At 37.8% G+C, this 24,354-nt stretch overlaps 1 protein-coding gene across 1 annotated transcript in view; it reads right to left on the bottom strand.

The window, feature by feature from the left end:
• Positions 1-1,904: 1,904 nt before the first annotated feature.
• sema3ab (sema domain, immunoglobulin domain (Ig), short basic domain, secreted, (semaphorin) 3Ab) overlaps positions 1,905-24,354 on the bottom strand; it is a 55,089-nt gene continuing 32,639 nt past the window's right edge. Inside the window, exons 6-17 of the mRNA XM_067420139.1 lie at positions 23,269-23,388; positions 21,426-21,568; positions 16,844-16,958; positions 16,660-16,729; positions 16,361-16,505; positions 16,038-16,257; positions 15,854-15,945; positions 15,615-15,656; positions 12,007-12,164; positions 10,104-10,171; positions 6,283-6,428; positions 1,905-3,605 (exon numbers count right to left, since the gene is read on the bottom strand). Coding sequence (XP_067276240.1) covers positions 3,138-3,605; positions 6,283-6,428; positions 10,104-10,171; positions 12,007-12,164; positions 15,615-15,656; positions 15,854-15,945; positions 16,038-16,257; positions 16,361-16,505; positions 16,660-16,729; positions 16,844-16,958; positions 21,426-21,568; positions 23,269-23,388 — 1,787 coding nt within the window. The 3' untranslated portion in view covers positions 1,905-3,137. The remainder of the gene's footprint in view (positions 3,606-6,282; positions 6,429-10,103; positions 10,172-12,006; positions 12,165-15,614; positions 15,657-15,853; positions 15,946-16,037; positions 16,258-16,360; positions 16,506-16,659; positions 16,730-16,843; positions 16,959-21,425; positions 21,569-23,268; positions 23,389-24,354) is intronic.

Here is a 24,354-nt window from a genome sequence, read left to right as displayed (position 1 = left end):
GGAATAAGATTGATAGTAGTGAAGTATTTTTACTTTCTACTCAAGTATTTTTCAATAAACTTTTACTTCACTACATTTACTTCACCGTTTTTACCTTTAATATTAGCCTACATTAAAAATGTAGTACTTTCTTAATTGTACTCAAGTAAAACTTAAGAAAGTAAGTAATACAATTTTGTATCTTATTAAGTATAAAATTATATTCAGTATGATACGTAGTGTCATATTAAAAGTACAATGTTATGCTGGAGTGTTGGCAAGTTAAATATTAATTTTAAAGATAAAGTGCAGACATTAAAAATTTACTTATGCGGAGTAAACGTATTCACTGCTCTATGCCTCTTTTTAGGCCTACACATTTTATTTAGACAGACAGACAGACAGACAGACAGACAGACAGACAGACAGACAGACAGACAGACAGACAGACAGACAGGTTATGGATTATAGCCTGTCAGTAATTTCACCCTGAACATTAGACTTTTGATTTTCTCAGCAGTATCATACGCTTCATGGTTGAGAACCCACTGAACTCCAGCATGAGAAGAAAGACAAATAACATAAGAGAAGGAGAAATGTTCCCTGGGCCCAGGTGCAGCGGTCAGAGGACCTAGAACATTACAGCACTGCCAAGTCAATCAGAAACACAAATGCATCCAGCGGTCCACCCCTCTAAAAAGGTTCTTTAGAAGAGACATTTATTTGAACAGCAGAATGCATGCCAGAAATGAATAATTTACAGCAGCATTTTTTTATGTCTTTGTCCCTCATTTCAAGTTCATGAAAGTCCCTGTAAAAGTCTAAGCAAGGCAGGTGTCCTTTTCTGTCCAAGATCCATCCAAACAGAGCTGACCAATTGAGTTCATACTTTTAAGTTTTGCATTTGAAATCCTGCATTTTACAGCGGTTTCCTGTTGGTTATATATTTAGCTACAATGCGAGAGAGTTTATCAGGCAGAAGGTGTGCCTGTTTATAACACCATCTGTCATGAATAGCAGAATATTTTTAAGCACCACCTGGAATCCAACGCCAGACAAATCACTCATTAACAAGAACAGCTACTGTAAACGAGTATAGAAGTGAGTGGTGCTGTAAATTCACATGCAGTTTGTACACAGTGGCATATATTTTGGACCATTTTTTCATAAATAGTCTATAAGTTCACAGCTACATTCAAATATATGTGTGCTGTATGTGTAACTGTGTGCATGGCCTCAACAAGAGGGGGCGAAAACATCTTGCGAAAACTAATTCAGTGTGAGGGGTCAAAGTAGAGCTTTTCAAAGAGTCCAGGAGCCGGCCCATGCTGTGTCCCATGTCTGTCTCTTATCCCAGCAGTTTTAGTCAAACAGCTGTCCTTTCCTCAGCTAAGGGACAGGCGTAGTATATTATGTAACCGTTGCACATTTGTCCTCCCTTGCCCTTCATATTTCAAGTCAACATAAAATGAAAATCGACCCTATTGACTTTTGATTTACTTAATCAGTTAATAAATTGGTCCAAAGAAAATACGAAGTTTGTTTTGTAATAAGGCATATATGTCTCAAATAAAAATATTTTTAAGTATGTACTTGCATATATACATACAAAAAATGTAATTCAATCATAAATTAAAATATTATTAATTAGAAACTTCTTTGAACAACATTACAAAAATGTTAATTAAAAATTAAATCCTAAAGTGAGGTGGATTGAAGCAATGGTGCCACCTATTGGGTTAGCTTTTGTTACATGGATAATTGCATCAACAATAATGCAAGTTTTGATAAGAACTTGACGAAAATAAATATATATATATATATATATATATATATATATATATATATATATATATATATATATATATATATATATATATATATATATATATATATATATATATATATAATTAACTCCTTGGGAATTTATTTATAAAAAAATTAAATAAATATCATAAATGTCACATTATAGTAGCAAAATGGGTTGTGGACATAGTGACTTCATGTTGACTTCAAATATGGGCTTGAGGATGCTGGATTTAAAAAATCAAAAATGTAAATCTCACCACTAGAAACTGTATTTCTTTAGCAGTTACAAAGGCCATCAATAAAAAAATTATATTTTATAATATAATTCTTCAGCTGAAAACATAGAAGTGTGGATTGGTCTTTTTTCTTAATTAATTCTGTTTGTATTTAGTAAATGTAGTGAAAACCAATATGTCCCAAATATGTGCAACAAACACGAAAAAAATGATCATAATGGCAGTACTCCCTAATAAATGCCACCATATTTGACATAACTCGACCACAATGGTTTTATATAAAAGTGAATGTGAACATAGAGGAAACCATGTCAACAAATAACTTATATGAGGAGAAAAAGTTAGTGAGAGGGCTTGTGTGCCCTCACAATGCAGTGGTTTACAATGAGGACAACAAATAATAAAATAAAACTATTATGTAATATTTTAGATAATCTCTGGCACAGTACAAAATTAAATATTAATCTAAAAAAATAGCAGAAACGATTTTTTGTTGTTTTTCTTGTCAGGAAGAGCTTATTTAGAGGAACAACACTGTTCCATTAATGGATTTGCTGAGCCATTGCTTTTCCAGCAGATGAAAATAGAAAACACAAGGAGGAAGAAGAGGTAAGAAGAATAAAGCATAACGAAGCAATACCTTAATTAATGGATATGTATAAACAGAATGGCCTACATTTCCAATACAAAGATATACAGTATATGTTAAGGTCAACACACTCTATACACATAATATTACTGACAAGTTCATTACCCAGAATGCTCCGGGGTTGTGCTTTAGCTAAATGGAGGTTAAACAGTGGTCTTTCAGCATCCATGTTTTGTCCCTCATAAAATGAAACAGGGAATTTTATACAGACTGAAACCTGTCTCACAGTATATTTTGTATCATATTTACAGATAGTTCAGTATCTGTTATGTCCTCTCATGGTTCGAGTCTCAATACGTAATGTAGGTTTGAATAAAGATGAGCTCTGGTTCACAAGTAAATCTCTTTCGTACATACACTACAGGAAGTGGAATTCGGGCCTTCCTGTCTTCAGTCTCAGCATTATGTCTGTGGAACAGTAGGAGTCTGTTGGATTTTCCGATCCATTTTATTTGGCGTCCAGGTCACACGCTGCGGGGTGCCCGCTGCATCTCGTGGGTCCTGCGGTTGCGTCCTTTCTTTTCTTGTAGCAGCTTCCACTTACTGGCGTGTGATTGGCTCGAGTGTAGGAGCTGGCTGGTGTGTGATTGGCTGGCATGCAGCAGATTAGCTTTCTGTCTACGCTGTTTCCGTTCTCTCTTCCAAACCTGCTCGCAGAGCTGGTCGACGCTGTTCGGGCTCGGTGGGTTGATAAGGGACAGGAAGTCGCGGTACCACATCTTGCCGTTGGCCGGATCGTTGCTGTCCGGCGTGTCCCGGTGCAGGAGATCGTCCAGGTGTTCTGCGGGAATGACGTTAAGGGTGAGGCGGAGGAGGGTCTGGATGAAGCCGTGCTCCACAGCGTGGCAGTAATAAACACCCGAGTCCTTCTGATGGAGGGTTCGGATCAGCAGACCCTGTTCTGTGCCCAACACCCGCTCATCAGACTTTATCTAAAAAAATAAAAAATAAACACACAGAGACAGATCAAATCACAAGCTCTGAGTACTGTAAATATTATAGACAACAACAGTTTTAGCATTTTTGGCTGCATTTTCCCCAAACCATAAAAAACATTTCCCCATAAAAAAAAGATATATATATATATATATAAAATAAAGATATATATATATACCGATCAGCATAACATTCCTAATATTATGTTGGTCCCCCTTTTGCTGCCAAAACAGCCCTGACCTGTGGAGATATGGACTCCACTAAACCCCTGAAGGTGTATCTGGCACCAAGATGTTAGCAGAAGATCCTTTAAGTCCTGTAAGTTGTGAGGTAGGGCCTCCATGAATTGGAATTGTTTGTTCACCACATCCCACAGACACTCGATTGGATTGAGATCTGGGGAATTTGGAGGGCAAGTCAACACCTCAAACTCGTTGTGCTCCTCAAACCATTCCTGAACCATTTTTGCTTTGTGGCAAGGCACATTATCCTGTTGAAAGTGGCCACACCCACCAGGGGAAACCGTTTGAATGGGTGTACATGGTCTATGTGGCAAGCAGCGAGGCGAGGGACCATGAGAGCGGGCCGGTGGCGAGTGGTAATGAGCGCCAGCAGCGCAACACACCAACACACCGACATTGTCTCACCATGGCGGAGTGACAGGAGTATAAAGGGAGGAGCAAAGACAGTGGAAGATGAGAGAGGACCAGGCCTGGAATTTATGTTATGTTTTGTTTAGGTTTTGTTATGTGTGTGCGGGTTGACGTGGGGTGACGGCCGTCCTGGAGGGAGCAGAGGAGTCGCTGGTTTTCGCCATGGGCCGGAGCCTGCTGCCATCCGCCATGATGGGGAGGAGCAGGGAGCACGGGGCTCGCTGCCTACTGCCCTCAATCGGAGGAGCCACCGCCGGCCGCCAGGGGGCGGAGGAGGATCGGGCAGTCCACAATGCGTCCAGCACCATCACATAGCACCGCAAGGAAGAGCCTCTCGGCTGGTGAGGACCGAGCGGAAGTGTGTCCTGGAACAGGAACAGATTTTTTTTTTCTCTCTCCACTCTCGTCCTGTCGCTCGGTCTCCGTCTCCCGCTTCTCTCGTCTCGTCTGCGCACACCCCAGACGCGTGAGACGCAGAGATTGGGCCCCCCGGGAGTGGGGAGTAGGCGCAGTCTCGGGTGTACTTCCCCGGCCTGTGAGGGACGATGGGGGTATGTGGCGAGGTAAACGGGTGAGAGACATGGGAGGAGCGAGTGAGATGGGACGTAATTGCGAAAGAGCGTCACCTGCGAGCCACACCGGTCTCGAGTCCTCTCATGAGGGAGCTCGGAGGCATTTAAGGACAAGCGACACCAGTCAAGGACGAGAGAGGACAAGGCCTGGATTTTATGTTATGTTGTGTTTACGTTTTGTTGTGTGTGTGCGGGCAGTCGTCTGTGAGGGGCTGCCCGCGTTTTATTATGTTATGTGTGTGCGGGCAGTCGTCCGTGAGGGACTGCCCGCGGTTTACTTTCGCTTTGTTTATTTAATAAAAGTTGATGAATGTTCGCCTGGTTCCCGCCTCCTTCCCATCTAAGAACCCTGTTACAGTCTGCAACAATGCTTACGTAGGTGGTACGTGTCAAAGTAACATCCACATGGACGGCAGGACCCATGGTTTCCCAGCAGAACATTGCCCAAAGCATCACACTGCCTCTGCTGGCTTCCCTTCTTCCCATAGTGCATCCTGGTGCCATATGTTCCCCAGGTAAGTAATGCACACACACACACCCGGCCATCCACGTGATGTAAAAGAAAACATGATTAATCAGACTAGACCACCTTGTTCCATTGCTCAGTGGTCCAGTTCTGATGCTCACATGCCCACTGTTTGCGCTTTGGGTGGGTGAACAGGGGTGAGCATGGTCTGGGGCTGTGGAGCCTCATACGCAACAAACTGAGATGCACTGTGTATTCTGACACCTTTCTACCAGAACCAGCATTAACTTCTTGAGCAATTTGAGCTACAGTAGCTCGTCTGTTTAATCAGACCACCCAGCCTTCTCTTCCCACGTGCATCAATGAACCTTGGCCGCCCATGACCCTGTCACCGATCAGTGTACATATGTGTGTGTTTTCCACAATTGTGAGGAATTTTGAAGAAGATTGAAGAAAAGCTTGCATTACTTATGACCTGTCATTTAAAATTGCAAAACTTAAATTTATGTTTTTAGTGCAGAGAAATGTATTACCACACTGGGAATGAAATGAAACCGTCAGATTTAGTGTGATTAATCAGTTCAGACATACAAAGTCGTATTTATTTTAGTAAATAAATAAATATATGAATGAATAAATATTTAAGATTCTATTTTTAGGTAACTAATCTAACCAGCACATCTGAAACATTGATCATGTGAACTCTCAAGTTCAGACAGTCTTGCTTCCATTAAAGCACATGATGCTCTTTAGATCATTATTAAATCATACTGGAGATTATGATCATCAGGCTTGAGGTTCATGTGGTTCAAGTTCTGCTATCATTTAAGCAAACGAGGGAAAAACCAAATATGAAGCTATTGAAATTTTCAGTTCAACATTTTACTTAAATTGTTATGATGATATTATATAATATAAATTATAAGCACTTTTACTTGTGTCTTAGACATTTGCTTTCACTTGCGGATACAACAGAACATACCTCTTGTTTGCGGTCCTCTCCATGTCGCTGAAACTGCCAGTAAATAAGGGCACGCTGGGATTTAGGACTGCACTCCAGAAACGAGCTGCTGTTCTCAACCCCGTATACCATCTTATCCAGCAAATCTCTCTCACCATCTGCCTCATCTGCTCAGAGAGATGAAGAAACAACACAGAAACAGAAAAGAAGTGAGAAATCTGGATTCTGAGACAGGACAGACAGGACATCCTGCAGTGAGAATACAAACTGATAGTTCAGACCATATGCTATCAAACCAACAAAGTCACACCCGGCATGTCAATATCACAGCTGTATATTTCTCAGTGTGTTTAGGGGTCCAAGGCCAAGAGAGAGACAGAGAGAAAATCACTTGATGTGTTAAGTGGCATCCGTTCCTTGGCCTTTCATTTTCTTTTGCCATTCTTTTAAGTTTGAACTATGAAATGTCAGAGTGCGGTGCTATGGGTTAGTGGTGCCACTGTAATGAGGTGTGTTTGACCAGAACTCTAACACAGGAAATCTGTGTGTGGTCTTCATGATTCCAGTGGCCTCGCAAAGTACACTACCATTCAAGAGTTTGGGCTCAGTAGATGTTTTACTCCTAAAAATGAATACCTTTATTTAGCAAGAATGCATTGTTAAAATTGACAGTAAAGACAGTATGTATTTTTTTAGTTTATTCTTGATCAGCTAAATGCAGCCCTGTTAAGCATTAGAGACTTCTTTAAGAAAATGGTACAGACTCCAATCTTGAATGCTAAATCTATATGGATGTGTATAAGTGCATGTTCTAGAACCTGTATTTTTGCAACAGCTGTGAACCGTTTCTCAGCAGTTAGACGTGTCATTAACGTAGTGGAATTGACTTTGTAGGCCTTGTTACAGTTCAAAAGCTTTAATTAAACACTAACCCTGCATGTACGGCACGAAGAGCTTTTATTAATACGCTGTTATCAATTATCTCCGTTGCCTCAAAATGTTTATTACTCTGCACATCCTGAGTTTTGTTTTAAAGCATGACGCCCTGATCCATTAGTGCGCCTTCTAGCTTGCATTTTACCCTTAACATATAAGTAGTAAGGCTAGGCTATATCTTTCTGGATCAACATCCTTGTTTGTCCTGGACCAATAAATCAATCAATCAGATTTTTTTTGTGCTGTTTTTACCAGTGTCCTATCTGGCGAATATACCCTGGTGATGATGGCGAAATGACTGGTCATACGGCAGCACTCGCATGCATTGAACACAGTTTACAGAGAGAGACCGTTTTGCCCGTTTTTTTTTATTTTTTATTATCGCTGTTGTAGGCCTATCACTGAGGAGCCAGCACGTGTATCCATCGTCAGAAACATACATAAAAGCATGTTTTTCAAGTTACAACCCATATTAAAGATGTGTCATCATCAGATGTGAGATGAACCGCGGTGCAAGTGCGTACCGGCACCTTTTACACGCCACCCCCGCTCACGTCAGACGACACTGGGAAACGCTGTGCTATCATATCATGCACAAAATACTTCTGCTCACTTAAATCTCTACATGACTTGGCTCGCTGCTATCTTTGCAATTTGCTTCTTCACTATACTCTGGCTTGATCACTTCATTTGTCTGAATTTGGCCTTCAGTCTGTCCCTAGGTATCGCCTCTCTTCTACGTGGGGTAGTTCTTTTAGCGCTGTCGTACCCAAACTTTGGAATTCTCTCCCCCGGTCACTCTGTTGCATTAATAATATTTCTGAAAATGCAACCCAAAACCCATTTGTTTTCTGAATGGTATCATTCATGTTCTGTATTTTATTTTCATGCTTGAATCTGTGTTGCTGTTGCTCTTCTATGTAATGCCTTTGCCTTTGTATTATCTTTGCTCTAATCTAGTCTCTGTAAAATTCTACTCCATGTGTACTACTGTCTGTTATTATTGTTACCCTATTGCGGTTATCCTTTGTTTATTGTCTCTACATTGTAAATTGTCCTTGAGCTATGGAAAGGTGCTATATAAATTAAACGTATAGGTGTTTTGGCTCTTTGTATTAAAACATTTGATAAATGAGTACCAGTAACACTATTTTACAGTCCCGTTTCCCATATACATACTATGTACTTGTCACAGTAATTACAATGTAATAACTAGGTACTAACCTGGAGCCTACCCCTAAGCCTAATCTTATCCCATGTAGTTACGTTATATTACCCAGTACTTTCTCAAGCAAGTACACTGTGAGTACACAAGTGCACATACTGTAAAATAAAATACAAACTGACTTTTGGGGTGTGTATATAATAGAATTTATATATTATTATTTTTTTAACTTATGCTCACTTGTTTGTTATACAATACTGTAAAAACAGTACTATGGTGAAATATTACATAATGTTTAAAAAATAACAGTTAATTTAACATTTTTAAATATTATTACTATAAAAAATTAAATATATTTAAAATGTAATTTAAGCTGAATTGTTTGCATCATTACTCTAGGCTTCAGTCACATGATCCTTCAGAAATCATTCTAATATGCGAATATGACTTGGTGTTCAAGAAGGTAGGGCATTTAATTTATTAAGGACACTAGGGACATATCCAGCAATCTCCAAATTTAAATACATTAAAAACATTTAGTGCATAAACTGAGTGAGGGTAGCCTATGTGTACAGTTCAGTTCAATGATAACGTTCACCCTCTTTAACTTAGTGTTGTTTAAATGGATGTGCAAAGCCAACAGTTAGCTGAAATATGCAGTCTTTACTTAATGTAATGCATTCATTAAGTAAAGACTGCATATTTCCATTCAAGTCCCTTTTACCTAATGTAATGCATTCTTGCTAAGTATAAGTATTATTATTACATCACACTGATCCTAAACCTTTAAACGGTACTCCATATAAATCTAGCTATCAAGTAAAGACCTAGAAGAAAGTTCTAAATTGAATATAGGTTTAGATTTGTGATTGTTAAAGGGTTAGGTCACCCAAAAATGAAATTTATATCATTAATGACTCACTCTAATGTTGTTCCACACCCGTAAGACCTCCGTTCATCTTCAGAACACAGTTTAAGATATTTTATATTTAGTCCGAGAGCATATGCACACTTAACTGTCCATGTCCAGAAAGGGAATGAAAACATCACCAAAGTAGTCCATATATGACATCAGTTAGTCAATTAGAATCTCTTGAAGCATCGAAAATACATTTTGGTCTAAAAATAACAAAAACTACGACTTTATTCAGCATTTTCTTTTCTTCCGCGTTTTTTTTTTTTTTTTTCAAACCTCAAATAAAGATTCAAAAGGTCATGAATCAGCGTATTGATTCATGATTTGGAGCACATGTCAAACTGGCAAACTGCTGAAATCACATGACATTGGCGATCCGAATCATGAATCAATCTGCTGATTCATGATCGTTTGAATCTTTATTTGAGGATCACTGTGGGACACCAGTGAAAACAAACACAGAAGAGAAGACAATGCTGAATAAAGTTGTAGTTTATTTTATTTTTTGGGCCAAAATGTATTTTCGATACTTCAAGAGATTCTAATGAACTAACTGATGCCACATATGGACTACTTTGATGATGTTTTTATTCCCTTTCTGGACATGGACAGTATAGTGTGCACACACTTGGATATGCTCTCGGACTAAATATAAAATATCTTAAACTGATAGATGAACGGAGGTCTTGTGGCTGAGGAACAACATCTTTAAGGTGAGTCATTAATGACATAAACTTCATTTTCGGTGAAGTAACCCTTTAACCTACAGTAAACAGTGTGTTGTTGGACATACAGTATTATGATCTGAGATTCGCTGGTATTTACCGTGGTGTTGCAGATCTGAACACTGAGTCAGAGGGTCTCCGTTCCTGATATCCTGACGCCTCGTTCTCCTGTGAGCGTACATCACACAACAGAGAATTAGAAAGGGCAGGTGAGTATGAGCACACTGAAACTCACATATGCACTCCCACACACATCTGTCTTGCAGAAAAGCTCTCACTTTGTTATGCTCGAAGTAAATCAAACACAGCTCTACATGAGCATAACTGTGTCTGAAATGGAACTGTTTTAGCTCTGGGCTGTTTAGTCTCTAACCTTCATGAAAAGACATAAAATGCAATATATACGTCTTGTCCTGAATGTCCCTTTGAGGCAATTTGGTAATGCTGGCAATATGTGAAGCCTTTTCAGCACCAGCAGTGCACAAAGAACCTCTCTGAGAACCTCGTCCACAAAAAAAAAATATTACTTTCTACTGCAACATGACATGGACTGTAAATGTGAGGCCTATATTGTTCTTGTTTTGGAAAATAAAGTATTAAGTAGGGGGTATGCTTGCTTTTGACGGCCCAAAGGAGATGAGTTTCTACAATGGACAGCTGGAAAATCCAATGAGGTTTTAATAGACACCTCAAAAAAGTTAAAAAATTCAAAAGTATTGTTAAAAGTGCTTTTTCAAAACTTCTGCATTTGGTTTATTCAAAAGTAGGGTGAATTCAGGTTGATTGGGACACATTTTGCCATTTAAAAAGTGTCCCATTTAACCTAAATTCACCCCTATATAATGGTAAAATTTACTTTAATTTTACCCCCCAATTTTATTTTTTATTTTTCAATCATTTACTCACCCCCATGTTGTTCCAAAATATGATTTTCTTACATCCTAGAAATACAACACATGACTTAAGTCGAACATGACCATAACTGTTAAGCACAGTTGTTATTAACTAAAACTAATATTAACTTAGGTTAATCTTTATTAAAAGATTATTTTATATATGTTTTATTTTATTATATTTTATGTGTGCAATTTTAAGACATACAATAGCTTTGTGAGATAGATAGAAATTCTAGTCAGTACATGCTGAGAAGAACCTTCTTCAATATTGGTCTGTTTCACCCACAAAACCATTATAAGTCCCTAGTCAAAATGTCATTAGGTATAGACTACGCAGCTCAGACAGTTAACTTAAAATCTGTGGTTTGTAACCTGTAGTCTGCAAATCATACAGGTTTGTAATGATATGAGGGTGAGTAAATAATGACAGAATATTAATTCTGGTGTTCTTTTTTGTTTCAGCTATGCGTTGTTATTTTTAACTAAAACGTTTAAAAAATGTTGTGGTTATTTACTTTTAAAATTGATTAATTTAATAACTTCAAACACAAATATTAGATGAAAAACATACAATTAAAATAATTAAAATAAATGTCACCTTGGAAACCAATTAAAATAAACAAATATAATAAATAAACTGAAGTTTCAGAACTAAAATGAATAAAACTGAAATAATAAATTAAAGCTAAATATACATATTAAAAACAACTATTGAAAAAGACTATTATTAAAACATATTATTAAACAATTTATTACAAAATAAAACCTTAGAAAAATGTATGAATACTAAAATAGTCAAAATAGCAGTCAACTACTCCTTTAAGGTTGCAGTGCAGTGTTGCATGTATTGCTTTGAGGTGCATGTCATTGCTAAAACAAAAAAAAAAAAATCATAATTCACCAATTTATCACCTTGTTCTATTTAATCCCTTTCCTGTCATCCCCCGATTTGGAAAATTTGAGATTTAAAAAAGTAGCTTTTGATATTGATCTGAAAGGAATTATGAATCAGAAGCTCATTGTGAAAATCATCAACAACAATACCACCACAAAATTCATAGGAAATCTTATATCATCTTTACAGTGTTTCTGCGATCCCTAAATTACCTTTTAGCAGTTGGGAAGTATCGGGAACATTGCGAGCCATCCCATGCACAGTAAGGATCACGTGCCAGACAGCACTCGGCACAGGCCTTCCCGTACACGTCACAGCGATGCAGAGGCATCTGAGAAACCCCAATGGTGGATCCAAGGTATAGTTGTTGCTGTAAAGATAGAGCAGAGAGATTGAGACTTGCTTAAAACAATGATGGTCAAGTTTTGATAGTCTGTGCTGGTGTGATAGTTGAGCTAATGGCTGTTTCACTGAGGATACGGGAACTTTCTCTGGGCTTGTACGCAGCTGTTTAATTATATATCGCTTCAGATACCCTCTCAGTGTCTGTTTGATTATTCACACCGTCTAAAGGAGAGCTCACGCTGCAGTCCTGAGTGTAAAAACAGCTGGTGTGTGTGACACCATGTGTGTATGTGTGGCCTCTAATGGTCGTACCTCATGTTGCCGTGTTCTGTGAGTGACTGTGACAGCAGCCTCTGTTCTGCGTAATGTAGATTGGAGCCAAGCAACGAATGTGTGTGTGAGTGTGACCCGGCCTAAGACTGAAAGCTGTGTTGGGTTTTTTTTATGTAAAAGAACAAATATGGCTGGTCTCTATCACCTGTCAACAAAATACAGTGTGGGATGGCAATGGTGGGACGTAACCGAGAGCAGAGTGCCATTATCATCAAATATCAAAAGAAACATTATTATCGCTTTTCAAGGTAACATAGCCTACTAACTTTTCATGTTAAATTAAAGTAATACTGTAAAGTAATAATGAAGCATCGACAGTGTGTGGGATTATTTTATCCCCAAAAGTTCCGCAGTCACAATGCAGACATTACAATACATCTGAACTATTAAAAACTGACTAACATGTGCAACAAATACATTTGCAGATACACATTCTTAATAAGCATTAACACTTAACAAATGCTTAAAATAAGTCTAAAAAAGTAGGCTAATCTATCTATCTATCTATCTATCTATCTATCTATCTATCTATCTATCTATCTATCTATCTATCTATCTATCTATCTATCTATCTATCTATCTATCTATCTATCTATCTATCTATACTGACATACAGTATAGGAGATCAAAGAAATCAATACTTTTAACTTTTAAGATACTACTTGTTCTATTTCAAATAAATAGATCTTATGAACTTTCTGTTCATCTAACAATATTTTTTTCCACAAAAATATTAAGCAGCACAACCATTCTGAAATGTTATTTGAGCAACACATCAGCATATCAGAATGATTTTTAAGTAGAGCAAAATATCTATTTTAAACTGTAAAAATATTCACAATTAATGTTATACTTGATTTTAAATACTTTAAATTAATAAATAGTGAGCATACTTTAGAACAATAGTGATTTATCAACTTTAGAAGAACAAGCGTAAGAAAAAATGAGCATGCACCCTATAAAGTGTTAGGCCTGTTTCTGTCTTTTCAGACTCATTCTTTCCCTGTACTTCACCTATCAAACCAAATATGTTGCTTTCCCTGCGTCCTAATTCGCATACTACCCATACTAAATAGTATTCGAAAATAGAATTAGTATGTCCCAAATCATAGTATGTTGAAAAGAGTATTCCAAAGATACCCGGATGGTTTACTATTTCCGGTCCGAATTCGAAGTGCAGATCGATGCACAATCTAACGGCTGATATTACCCACAACCCATTGCGAGTTGGACGAGGATTCGATTAGAACTACAAACGCGGATCAAAAGCGTTAAAAAAACTACAAACATGACGGATGTGTGAGTCAGATGGTTAAGTAGAGATGTTTAGATAAAAAGGGTTTGAGTGAACAACTATCAATATTAACCTGACAAAAATACATTTATTCAGTGTTGTCCATATTATATTTCAACGGCAGCAGCATTGTGAACTTTTGTAATGACACGTTTGGCCATTAACTATTAAATGCATCATTATATTTCAACTGCAAACACATGAGGAGAGTCTCTGCATTAAAGGGGGGGTGAAACACTCAGTTTCAGTCAATCTCATGTCAATCTTGAGTACCTATAGAGTAGTATTGCATCCTTCATATCTCCGAAAAGTCTTTAGATTTATCATATTTATAAAAGAAATATGGGCTGTACCGAGTCTTTCCGGAAAAAACCGAGCGCCTGGAGGCGTATCGTGTGGGCGGAGCTAAAGAATGACGAGTGCAAACAAAGCGGTGACGTCCTCAAGCGTGGAGAAACCCAGCTCAGCTATCTCAGCTAATACAGATAATGATCCACAATCAAATCTGAGGCTGAAATAAATTGAACAGGAGAAACGGCAACATCAGGATGTCCGTCTCTGTGGTATGTACTGTATTTAGGGGCCTTTGTGTGTCTTTACGCGCAGTTTATGAGGACATGATTCGGTTTATGGACTATTGTATGTGACTAAACCTTAGCAGTAGCAAGCAAAACGGTTTTGCACGTCAGAGTCAGACTAGTGTTATACAGAACAGCAATGGAGTAACCGTTAGCGCATTTGAATGACGAAGCACGCGATCGTGTCGTTTACTGATGTTTACTCACGCGACGATAAGCAACAGCACAGACATTTGAAGCAGTTTAACTCACCGGCTGCTTCCAAAGCAGGACCGAACTTTATCGCTGGGACCGCTCTGTCAAAAACACACTTCTTTGGTATGATTTGGTGAAGTCCTGTGACAGCAGTGACCGTGGAAATCCACTTTGCGACGCGACTGAAGCGATGCCTTGAAGCTTCCCGTCATTTCTGCGTTCAAATCGGTTCAAATGCAGCGCTGCCTTCCCGGAATGCTGTGCTGAAGCGTTGAAGTCGCTTGAAGTCACCCATAGGAATAAAGTGGAGCGCGGTGCAACAATAGGGCGCGTCAGAAGTGTTCACGGATGACTGGATCTGCACCTGAGAGACTGTTTACAGCGTGCATTTCCTCTCTCTCCCTCTAGTTACGCGCGCGCGCACCCTACCGGGAGAAGAGCCCGTACGGCCCATACAAGGACCTTCCGATCTATTTAACGTCAAGTAGACCCATACTCGAAAAAAACTCACCGAAACTTGTGAGAAACCGGAAGGAGTATTTTTAACACAGAAATACTCCATCAAACGTCCAACATTAGTTTTTGAAACTTTGTCTATGTTTAGGATGGGAATCCAAGTCTTTAACAGTGTAAAAAGCTCAGTATGCATGAAACAGCATTTCACCCCCCCTTTAAAGGCCAACAAATGGCAGATCAACGAGCGGCTTTATTTCTCTCCAATACGGTAGGAGATTAAACTGAATGTGGAGGATTTGAACTGTGACGTATCTGACGATGATTGACCGGGCAGTTAAACGGTGACGGGATGCATGTAACTAAGCAACAGAGTCCATTAAAGATGGCGAAGTAGTATGTCCCAAAGCTTGCATACTTTTCTGCTACACACTCAAAAGTATATGCTTTTTCTTCACAAAAAGAGTACATACTTTTAGGACGTAGTATAAGTAGGTGAATAAGGACGCAGCATTTGTCTTGCCTAATAGAATGACGTTCGGTGCCGCCACTTATAAAGAGCGGCTTTCACTACCTTTATTACATTAAGGGAACAGTTGTTTGAAGTTCTAATAATACATACCTGCTTTGTGGAGAGTTCCATTGCAGTAATGGCTGTTGGCTCCTGTAAAAAGATGTGTTTTTTTTTATGTACTTTCCATTATTTATCACAAAAATATTACAAAATATTACAAAATATTCTTCATTTTAAAAGTCAACAAAAAGTAGGCTTTGGTCGGAAAAAGCTAAGGTGAAGATTGTTTTCTAAGAAACAAAACACGAATGATAAACCTATTAGAAATAAATCTGTTTAAAACCCACTCTGAACACAGTCATCTCCTCCAACAGGACTTCCTCAAGGTCATGCCATGTTCCTCTAGGGATGGAAACCACCTTAAGAACTGTGCCCATGTCTATGGTAAAAAAAATAACCTGATTAACTAAATATGCAAACATGCACATATCACATTATTTAACAAAAAAAAAACAAAAAAATTCTACACACCAGTGCCAATAAACATGACGTCATACTGGCCGTCCTCTGCCTCAACCCTGTCCACAACTATCTGGGTGAACTGGTAGTCAACATCAGTTTTAATTATGATTGGACGGTTGTTGATGGGGAACACTGGGTTGTACATGGCCGGATGGCTTCTGGCAAATGTGATAACGTCGTCGGGAAAGTCCTTTGTTGATTCAAAACCATCAAACGTTTTGCTGGGGCACTGTTAGCATACAGGATAACAAGTGTTCAAATCAAAGCAAGCAATTCACTTTCATTTGAAAAGTAAATTGTACGTAAGTATCGGCCCTGATTGTCCGTCTTACCGTGCCAGGTCTTGGGTACGGCACTCTACCCAAAAATGGCACCCATTGGTAGTTGGGTCCATCTCTGTGGGCATACGGGCCAAGAAACACCCTCCTGATATCTGCCATACTGTACATGCATACTGCTGAACCCTTAAAGATGTTACTGTAACGCCGAGAAACAATGAGTATGAGTTTTTTCACAGGTTCTCCTTGAGGGATTTAAGACACAATTCTCAAGTTTTTAATACAAAAAGACAAAATAAGCAGACAGTCATTATGGGAAATGGGAATTTGGTGTAAATTGGATGTTTTAATACCTGGATGTTGTAAATACAGCATAGATAATAGGGTTTTTAGGATCCTTGGAGCTCATGAGAAAAACATCCTCTGGAAAAGATTAAATACAATTTCAGTGAGACATCTGCGAGTGGTCAAGGAATTACGTCAGAGTAGGGAGGAAGGGCGAAATATGGAGGTATTGTCATGGCATGGGTAACTTACGTAGTTCATCAAAGTGTGTGTCGATGCCATTCAGACCAGGAACGGAACAGATTAAACGGGCCTTCAGGAAGGTGGTCCATTTGTTCACCAAACTCCTGTGGCCTCCAAAGTCGTTCTGTCAAAAGCAAATTAAAACCTACTTGTCTCAGCTTACTTCATGTTTACTTAAGAGAAACCAATGAGTGAAAGAATATCATTAACACTAGAAATGTGAGAACATTTCAAAAGTCTTAAAGAGTTATGGACTAGTGTAGATTTCTCAGAATACCATTATCTGTTCATTTTCTTTGAAATAAAATTCTGTAAATTCTTGTGGGGTAATGTTCAATTCAAATTTCAACCGTCAATTTTTAGTTGAGCTTATTCAATTTGAGGTATCATTCGGTAACATGTTTTTTGAGTCCTATTTAGACATTCTAATGACTATAAGTAATTTTGCAATTACGTGTCAACCATTGATTAGAGTATTAGTGTACTGTCTGCTTAATATCTGCTTTTTATGATCCCCAAAATACATACTAATACCCTAAAGAGAGTTAGTTGACATGTAGTGTCAAAATTACTTATAGTTAATATCTAAAGTGTACTATTAAAATAAAGTGTAACCTATCATTCACTTCCATCCAGAGCACAAAGAAAATGGCCATAACATTTCCTTAGCAAAGGCAACTATCAATATGAGAAAAACATTAGCACAATCTATTACAACAGATTTTCTATTACAATGTGATTAAAGTGTTCCATGAATTGCACTTGTTTAATGTTTCTTCCAAGATTTTTACATCAAAAACTGTCATAATTTAGAGATAAAAGGCCATTGTTTTACTATTGTGTCTATTTTAAGATATTTTTCATACATTTTCAAAACCTTTACAAACTTGTCACCATTACAGCTGCTGAGATTAACTAACTGTGGGAAGTGTTGATTACAGCACTCTACTGAGACATTCACATTGGCAGTTTGGATATAAAAAAAAACACATTTAAACCAACAAGATCATCTTAACCCCATGCCTTTCAAAGATCATATACGGCCTCAGAATGATACTGTGCTGATAATGGGCCATTTAGCCAGGCATAGATGTTATAATGGATTTGAATAATGGCTGTTACAAAACAAAAGATTCATAACAAAACTATAATGAGGATTACGCCTCATACATTCAAAAGTGTGAAACGATCATCGAATGAGCACATTGTAGCATTAATTGAGCTGTTCTCCTCACCAGACATTAGACAAAAGACTGCAAACGTGTCTTCAGGCCAACAAACTTATTTGATAAAAGACATCTACAAAACAATCCAGACATGGTCTTAGAAAATGTTTCATAAAATTCATAGTTTTGGACATAACAGCCTCAGATGTTAAATAAAGCATGAATACGCTTGTGCCTGCAATTTAGTTGTAGTTATAATATTTAAAAATTTTATTTTTTTATTTTTATGTTTCAGCCTATATATCTCTGTATTAATAACTGTCTGAGTAATTCTGAGTATTCAGCTGTAAACTCTCAGGTGTTGGCTTTCTAAATATGTATTGGTTATGTGCATATTCAGAATACCGTACGAGCAGTCTTTATACTATGAGTAGGGATGCACGATATTGGATTTTTGCCGATATCCGATATGCCGATATTTTTCAGCTCATTTTGGCCGATGCCGATACCGATGCCGATATATGTTTATTTTTTTTGTTTGGAAACAACACCATTTTGAGCAAAAACTCAAGCAAAAAATGAAAAAAAAATTTCATTCTGGTTTCAGATTTCTGAGGTATCCTTCTTGTTGAAGATAAATAAATGTTAATAAAGTTCTTTTTATGATAAGAGTATATTAAAAGCTCTGAAAATAACAATAATAAAGTCAGTAATTTTTCACCCCAGATGCAGCTGTAACCTAAATATTGTATTTTTGGATTTAACGTTTGTGCACATGAAGTGGGGGTGGCATGACATCCATTGATGCTGTCTTTTAATTCTACAATTATTGTAGAGCTCCTTTGATTATTTTTCATCATCCATTTCGTAAAATTTTATTACAGATTAATACACTGTATATAAAAGTATTTAATTTACAAGTGTCATGCTTGTGATTTATGACATCATTACTGATTTGTTTATTCAGAACAAGAAGTAACTTCAATTTATTTGTGTATTCTACTTTTCATTGTATTAGTGTAACAACAGCGCACCCACTACATGTATAAATATATAGCGGTCTAGCGGGAGGGCACTAGGACCTGGAGGAGCTTCTGCTGCTATGGAGGCTGCCGCACTCGCTAGAGAGTGGGACTGGGGAGACGCGATTGGGCTTGCTTGTGATTTATGACATCATTACTGATTTGTTTATTCAGAACAAGAAGTAACTTCAATTTATTTGTGTATTCTACTTTTCATTGTATTAGTGCAACAACAGCGCACCCACTACATGTATAAATATATAGCGGTCTAGCGGGAGGGCACTAGGACCTGGAGGAGCTTCTGCTGCTATGGAGGCTGCCGCACGTGCTAGAGAGTGGGACTGGGGAGACGCGATTGGGCTTGTTTTGGGCTAGTTTTGTTGTGAAAACGTGGCAAATCTGCTGCTGATGGTCACGTCCTTCTGTACGTGCATTCAGAAATTCAAGGCAGCATTTAAAAACAGTCAATATAAATCACTGTACATGCAATGTATTTTCTTGTTTTCACTTGAAGAATGACTGCAGTGCTGACATGGTCTTATCGCTGTAGCACTCCTTGCACACGTGAGTTATTGCAGGCACATATCAACACGTTATCATATCGGCAAGGCATATCGGCATAATGTTTTCATATCGACCGATGCCGATTTTTATATTTTAAGCGTTTATCGGCCGCTTCCGATGTCGTGCCGATAATATCGTGCATCCCTAACTATGAGTATGTCTAAATGCTCCATTTTCCAAATCGGAAGATGACGATGATGGTATGGGGTTAAAGAGGTGTGTGCATGTGTATTAACACACACAATTTACACCGAAAATCTGGCAGTCGGCATGTGAAAGACATGAGCAATATAAACAGTCGCTTTGGATTGATCAGCTCTAATTATCAGAGCTGGAAAATGCATTGCATAAACTAAACACTCTGCATAATGAGACAATTGTCTGAGCCAGTGAAGGGAGGATTCCAGTCATACCGGAATACCGAGCAAGCTGTAATTGAGAACACCTTTCTACCGCTTCAAGCTGTAGACTCGCACTTGAGCTGAGGGAGTATGCCAAAGTCTTACATTTTCTCCACAGAGGAGTCTTTGTTCTCTTGCCTGATGGCTCCTGTGACATTTTAGGCATCTCTTAAGTTTCACGGTGGGGGGTAAGAGCAAGGCCGCAAAACAGCAGAGGTGAAGCCTAACGCAAAAACACTGCTACCTGTCTCGACACCATGCGAAGAAGAGGAATGGAGCAAAGGTTTGTCTTTATGCATGTGTCTTTAATCACATATGAGATCTTGCTTCTGACATCATTCTTCTAAGAAAAAGATTCCGACCTCGCGGCAATTTGTACCTATTTTACAAGGTAGCTAATTCGTACGAATTTGTATGAGCCCACTTGTATGAATTTGCAAATATGGCAATGTTTTATTACGTTAGTTGTTGTACGTATCACAGCAGTTCTTAAAATATATTTCCAATTAGTGCCACTAGAAGGTTTGTTCTCTATCAGGTTTTAAAACAAGGTCATTAAACTAAACCAAATGTGGGATAAAAACACGTTTGCTGAAGGAACCATGCCATTTTATCTTGCTTTTACTGTACAAGTCTCTTATATTGTCTTGACTTGTACCCAAACGTTCCACAAGTGCCGTGCTGTAGCAGGTGAACTACTGAGCAAGTTTACTATATCAGATAAAAAAAACACATTTTGCTGTTTATGTGATGCAAACGTCAAAATGTATTAGTTTACAAATCATGCACTATGGTGAGTGTTTTGAGGTGTTTAGAGGTCATAATATGTTACCCCGGACCACAAAACCAGTCATAAGGTTTTTTTTTTTTTTAAATTGAGATTTATACATTGATATATTTTGTTAGGATAGGACAATATTTGGCCGAGATACAACTATTTGAAAATCTAGAAACCTGAGAGTGCAAAAAAATAAAATAAATAAATTATATATATTATATAAAGTCTTTATTAATAGATAATCTGCCCCTGTAAGCATAATTTGTGCGAAAAAGAATAAGAATACTAGTATTTTCTGCCACTGTAGTTCATATGAGCTGGAAACTGCAGTGAACATAACATAACTGATAATTCCAGTCTTCTGAGCTATAAAATGAGCATGTATGGACCAACCTGTGGAGTCATCTATGCTGGGTCCTTTGGTGTATGCGTGTGTTAAGTAAGACTGCACTATTCAAAATAAAACCGAAATCGCGATTTGGCTTAGTGCGTTTATGAGATCGGTTCTGTGATTAGTAGTAAATGCTGCTTTGTAAGATGGTGTCGCTTATAACATGCATTTCATAAAGCAACAAGTGTCATACAACTTTCCAAACACCCAACAAGTGTTTGAAACAACTTCTCTTTGTGAGAATTAGTTCATTTGAAGAGTTTTTGTACCTTGCACAGCTGTCCGATTCTGGCGTGTGTGGCTTTGCTGATTTGCTCCCCATCAATGGCGTTCTCTCTGAAGAACAGATAGATCTTGTCATCTTCTGGGTTGTCACTCTCGGGGATGAGATGCACGCTGACAAATCTAGGATCTGGATGGCCAACAAACAACGCATTAACAAAAAAGTATAAAAATATATAATATAGCAGCAAAAAAAACTAAAAAAAAAACTAAAACTAGTGTCAACCAAGAGAATGGACAGTTTCAAATTTACATTTTAATGTCATTGTTTTACATATATTTTTACATATATATACAAGATATTTTTGTTTAAATCCGATGGCTCAGACAGGCCTTCATTGACACCAATGTCATTTCCTCTCTCAAGACCCATAAAAGGCACTAAAGACGTCGTTACAAAGCCCATCTCACTACAGTGGTTGTACAATCATTTTATGAAGTAACGAGAATAGGTTTTGTGCGCAAAAAGAAAAAGAAAAAAAAAAGACTTATACAGTGATGGCCGATTTCAAAACATTGTTTCCTGAAGCTTTGAACTCTTATGAATCATTGTGTCGAATCAGTGGTTTGGATTGCCATAGTCACATGATTTCAGCAGTTTGACGGTTTAAGACGCGATCCGAATCATGACTCGATATGCTGATTCATTAAGCTCCGAAGCTTTATGAAGCAGTGTTTTGAAATCGGCCCATCACTATACGTCATTATATAGTTAAAACTATTTTTTGTCGCTTCATAAAATGATTGTAGAACCACTGTAGTGAGATGGGCTTTGTAACGACGTCTTTAGTGCCTTTTATGGGTCTTGAGAGAGGAAATGACATTGGTGTCAATGAAGGCCTGTCTGAGCCATCGGATTTCAACACAAATATTTTCATTTGTGTTCCAAAGATGAACGGAGGTCTTACGGGTGTCGAACGACATGAGGGTAAGTAATTAATGACAGCATTTTCATTTTTAGGTGAACTAACCCTTTAAGTGTCTGTAGGCTCTATTTACAGTGTTTTGGGCCCCAGTTCTTAACAGAGTATTCATGGTTATTGCTTTATTCACAGAGAACAAACAGCCACATCACATAAGATCACATCACCGGCACTGTGGCACTAACTCAGAGTGACATAAAGTACACAGTCACCTCACCACATGTACGGTACGCACACACACACACACACACACACACACACACACACACACACACACACACACACACACACACACACAAGCTACTATGACGTAAAACATGTTCCCACTGGAGGCAAAGGCATTCATTTACTTTTTAATTATGTTAACAAAAAAAGAAGTATGAGGAAATTAGACTATTTTGTACATAATCCTAATTCCATCAGGTTTGCACACACAGTTGTGAGGTGATGGCATCTGATAACTTTTTTGTTTTGTTTTATTTTTTTTTCAGATCCAGTTTTTCTGGTTCAAGAATTCTCTGTTTCTTACTTCCACATATAACCTCACTCTATATGGGTAGTTCATGAAATGAGTAGACCATGGGTAGACCATAAAATATTTTTTTATTTTTTTATCAAGAAATTGCGATAAAGTTATACAAAAGCCCTTTCTATTCAGGGTTTACAATTCCTTTAAAGTTTTTATTTTTAATTACATTTTACCTCAGAGAGAGAGAAAAAGAGAAAAAATAGCCATTTTAAATTAAACTTAGTAAAAAAAAAAAAGAAATCAATTAAATTGTAATATAAAATAATTAGTCACATTATGAGATATAACGGTAGTGCATGTGTTTATGCGTTTGCATTAATTTTAAATTTATAAAAAGTGAAGAGTACTGTGTGTAAATGTGATTTTTGTGTTTCTCACCATTGAGCCACCTGGAGTCGTGTTGCTCTGTTCTGATTGGATGGTGCTTGCCTAAAGTTCGAAAAATGGCAAAGTCCCGGCCCATGAAGTCTGCTGATGTCCCAGCATAGAGTTCCCCATCTGATAATCAAAAACACTAATAAAAACTTGTACGCAGGATGGTTAAAGTGAGTTCAACATGGATGGCAAGAATAAAATATCAGGAGATGGGAGGGTCTAGTTCAATCTGGGCTTTGTAAACTTTAATAACGGCTCAGTGAGGTGAGGATCTAAGAGGTGTGACAGTCAACACTTGCAGGCAATTTCATGCTCAGGGCTGGCTTGAGAGAATGGGACTGTTTGTGTGTGTCTGTGTCATAAGTGACCTTTAATCTGAGACGAGAGATTTAACAGTATAACGCTCTGCAGGTAGAGCACAAAACCAGAGGAACAGCCTGCACTGGTCATCTTGAAGAGAGACATTAATAAAGGGTGTTGAGTTTCCATTCAGAACACATGAACCATAACAAAACACACTCTGGATTATGCACACCAGAGAGAGAGGGGGGGGGGGGGGGGGAGAGAGAGAGAGAGAGAGAGAGAGAGAGAGAGAGAGAAAGAGAGAGAAAGAGAGAGAGAGAGAGAACATTTTGAATCCCAGATTTTTCTAATGTAATTTTCATACTTTGACCCCACTAAAATAATGTAAAGTTTGACTTTAAATATACTTTATAATAATTCATAAAAAATGTGTATTATTATTAATAAGAAGAAGAAGAGGAAGAACAAGAACAAGAAGAATGATGAGTAAAGAAATATAATATAATAAAATATATAATATAATATAATATAATATAATATAATATAATATAATAAAAATAATTCATTATTGAAACAGTCAGATACAGACATCAGTGTTTCAATGATTTTCCACTGGTCTTAAAGGAAACAGTTCAGTTTCACTTTAAACTGAAAATTACCCCATGATTTACTCACCCACAAGTTATACTAGGCGCTAGGGCTGGGATAAACGATTATTTTTTAAACGATTAATCTAGCGATTATTTTTTCGATGCATCGATTAATCTAACGATTAATTTTTCCTGT

This window comes from Pseudorasbora parva, chromosome 16, assembly GCF_024679245.1.
Source record: "Pseudorasbora parva isolate DD20220531a chromosome 16, ASM2467924v1, whole genome shotgun sequence".
Taxonomy (NCBI): domain Eukaryota; kingdom Metazoa; phylum Chordata; class Actinopteri; order Cypriniformes; family Gobionidae; genus Pseudorasbora; species Pseudorasbora parva.
Note: the sequence above shows the minus strand (reverse complement) of the source record. Positions and strands in the feature narration are given on the sequence as shown.